Source organism: Diadema antillarum, unplaced genomic scaffold, assembly GCF_040938485.1.
Source record: "Diadema antillarum isolate AM-2024a unplaced genomic scaffold, OU_Dant_1.0 scf00000150, whole genome shotgun sequence".
In the NCBI taxonomy this organism is placed as follows: Eukaryota; Metazoa; Echinodermata; class Echinoidea; order Diadematoida; family Diadematidae; genus Diadema; species Diadema antillarum.
Genome location: NW_027271039.1, coordinates 1502777 through 1506314, shown reverse-complemented (window position 1 = coordinate 1506314; position 3538 = coordinate 1502777). Strand labels below are relative to the sequence as shown.

Below are 3538 nucleotides of genomic sequence, written 5' to 3'. Positions count from 1 at the left end.
ACCTAAAAAATAATAGTAATAAAAAAATCGTTTAGGAAACGTTCTGAAAACGTAATGTGTTTGCTGGGAAGGGAACACATCTAACACGTACGCACACACACGCGCGCTCGAGCCCGCGAGAACACACACACACACACACACACACGCACAAGCACACACACTTATTCATGAAGAATCAGCAAGCGGAACAAGAAAGTAGTGGCCTAAGTGATATTCTTTGTGTTTTTTTCCTCCAGTTGTTACGTTTATTCTTTTTTTAAGTTTTATGGGACGGGGGCAAGGCGTGTGTGTATATGGAAGGGGGGGGGGGGGGGATTGAGTTGTAGCCTCATGGCTAGCCCCCTGCCCGCAGGTTTGCGTTATATAAACAAGTAACAGACCATGCCGTCTCATAGATTTTTAGCAACTGAACAGAAACATCCGTCATGGGGGAACAAGTGGGTTACAATTTCTGTTGACGGTCATATATTTTGCTAGCTTCTCCCAAAAGTAGCCCTGCCCTTCAGGATCTCGAGGCCACATGAGGTATGCCCGATTATCACTGAGGAAGAGACGAACTAGAAATGGCAGGTCGGCGTCCGGTATTTCTTCCAGAAACACAAGCACGATCTTTTCTACCTGTACCTCATTGACATGATCCAGGACGAGTCGGAATTTAAGAAGGAACATGTGGTTTTTGAGAGAATTTGCGCTAATTAGAAACACCACCTTGAAGCTTCTTTCCACTAGATGACTGACGGAATCCAAGTAATACATCCCAAGCATTAGGGCCTCATCTCCAATGGCTAGCCGGTCATATTGAGGCAGATTCTCTTCCAGACCACGTCGGAAGATATCATCCGTCCACTCTTCGTCTTCATCGTGGGTAATGATGAACATATCATACTGGAAATCTGCCCGCTGCTGTCGAGCGACGATTTCCATATAACCTATGAAGTGAATCTTGCACAGAAAAAGCCCGTACCTGATTTTCCAGCGATTGTAGTAGGCCATGGGGTGAGCTGGTTTTTTCGCTTGTTTCGTTCCGACAACTGCGGCACTAAAATTTCTCCACAGCTACGTGTAAACAAATAACCAAAAAGGCTACAGGAAAAAGTTCGACACAAACCCTCCTGCAGTATTTTGGTAATTTAGGGGGAAACAGTGAACTTTTTTGTCACTGAGGAGCTGAATATGTACACTTTGCCGTGTACGATATTCATTCGCGAACGATCATGTGATGTATGTTATCCAATCCGAATCGAGAATTATTGTTTACGAGTCAAAATGGCCGCCCCCTGTGAGCCTGTCGACGCGTCTACGTCGTCTGCTCAGCCGAAACTTATTATGCGTTATTATGCATGTAACATCGATGAAGTTTGAAAATTTCACGGCTATGACAAACCTAAGATAGACGAAACCTATTTTGTGTGCCAATGAGTGGATCAAATTGAGTGGGGGAGACCGTGAAATCGCAGACCAGAACGAAGTGATTCAGCTGCTCAGGGGGACTGACTGCAACCTACGTAGTAGGATAATTTACAGGTTAGTTTACGTGCGTACAGTCGAGTCGTAGCAGTCGACACTGCAGTGCAGTCTCACTCATAATGTTAATGACCATGATGACTACAAGTACAATTGTACAACGTTTAATAGCTATGTTATGAACGTTGCTTGTGTATGTTATAATGGGCGCTAATGCAGTAGCTTAGCCGTTAGCGTGTCTGTTACTTAGATAAATTATCTTTCACCTTGGCATGGCATAGCGCCGTTATAAAATGTCGCCTAGATGTAATTTTACATGTTGTTCTATGTACAGCCCAGGTTAAGTTGATGTAGCTGATCGGTGATATTGTTTTGTAAAAGTCTTGACACACAGGACTGGATTGAAAAAGGTCTAAACTGCATGTAAATTTATATTTTCGTAATCATGGCCATGGAGTATTAATATTAAAAATCCATCCTGTTTCTCTCACCCCGAAATTGGCGAATCCTCCCTCAAAACACACATTTAGCATCTCATTAAATTAACTTATTAATATTTGATATAAATAGATCTAAAAGACCAACAATGACAATAACATAATTACAACAATTAAACTCCCTAAAACATATGATTACCATTATGTTGTGCCAAACTATAAAGCAGTGGGTGGTGGTGATAGTGAAAGGCCAAGGATTACTAGTATTAATGATGATAAGGCAGTTGTATTCATAATCATGATAATTGATATTGCATGTGATCAGGTGCTGAAAGCTGTAGATGTAATTTAAAATCAGTAATTGCACTGCAAGTACAAGTTGAAGTAGTTGATGATGACAATGATCATGAGGTGTTAATGATTACCTGGCATAGTACTAGGGCCTGTGTATTGGTAATTACAAGATTCAAATATTGGCAGTCAATAGTCTACCATACATTTAATGATATATTGAGTGTAATGTTCAACCCCTCCCTCTAGCATTTAGCCTTTTCCCCCCTAACAAAATCCAATGGCTAATCATTGCTGTTCATTTCTCCATTGTATTAAATAGGATTCCATGAAACGTGCTACAAGAGGTTTATAGATAGCAAACGCCTGAATCTCGCTAGGAAACGAAAGCTGAAGGAGGAGCCTGGTCCGTCAGCAGGAGCATCTGTTTCCTCCCCTAAGATGCTCACATCAAGATCAAGATTTTCTTCTGGAAGCTCTTCAGGTTCTGCTGTGTTGCCTGTGAAATGCATCATTTGCAACAGAGTCAACCTAGCACTGCTCATTACTTGCCAAGGGAAATAGGTTAATATGATTGATATTGAAGCATGAAAACATTGTCATGTTACTGTAAGTTGTCCTTGATAAAATGGAGCAATATATAGGCCTATACACCACTGAAACATTCACACACATACACAAAGAACTTCAGTGCAAAGTTCAGAAACAACAGAATGTACTGTATATGCACCAATGCTTTGGTCAATGTGATTGATATTCAAGAATTGACATCTTACCAAAGTTGTGCATGATAAAATGTCTTTGTAATACAGATTGCTTCCTGTATTTTGAATGCCAATGTTTATGCAACATGTTTTGACTCCTTGCCTCAGTATGTGATTGTTCGCCCTTTAGCAAACATTTCTGCCCACTATTATGATTCGATTAGGGTTGAATTATTCTAAGAACAAAGATGTTTTCCTAAGTGTGTTTTTTTTCATAAAACTGAATGACTACGATTAAAATTTGTTTCTCCCACTCTTGGGAAAAAAATATGTAACTATTATTAATACTGAAACAGAATGTTCGTGTAGAAAGGTCAGTACAATGTAGGTGTGAGTACAAAATCAGTTTGCTAAAACTAATACACACCAGCCAAATGAAAATTGTGCATAAGTTGAGTCAGGTTTGCACAGATCATGTGATATTGGATGTTAATTGCAATGTTATCATAATTTTTAATGCCAAACCTGTTTTATTCTCTCCAAGATTTTCAGGTACACATTGCCTCCAATGCAGAATCCAACAGTTTTCACTCATGAATGGGTAAACTATAATTTTGCCTTTATTTTATATATTGGCATTTT

At 39.8% G+C, this 3538-nt stretch overlaps 1 protein-coding gene across 1 annotated transcript; it reads right to left on the bottom strand.

Annotated features, from left to right (window-relative positions):
• Positions 1 to 423: 423 nt before the first annotated feature.
• LOC139721776 (toll-like receptor 4) lies at positions 424 to 993 on the bottom strand. The gene has a single exon (XM_071633098.1). It carries the CDS (start codon positions 991 to 993, stop codon positions 424 to 426), a length of 570 nt encoding a protein of 189 aa, XP_071489199.1.
• Between the last annotated feature and the right edge of the window lie 2545 nt (positions 994 to 3538).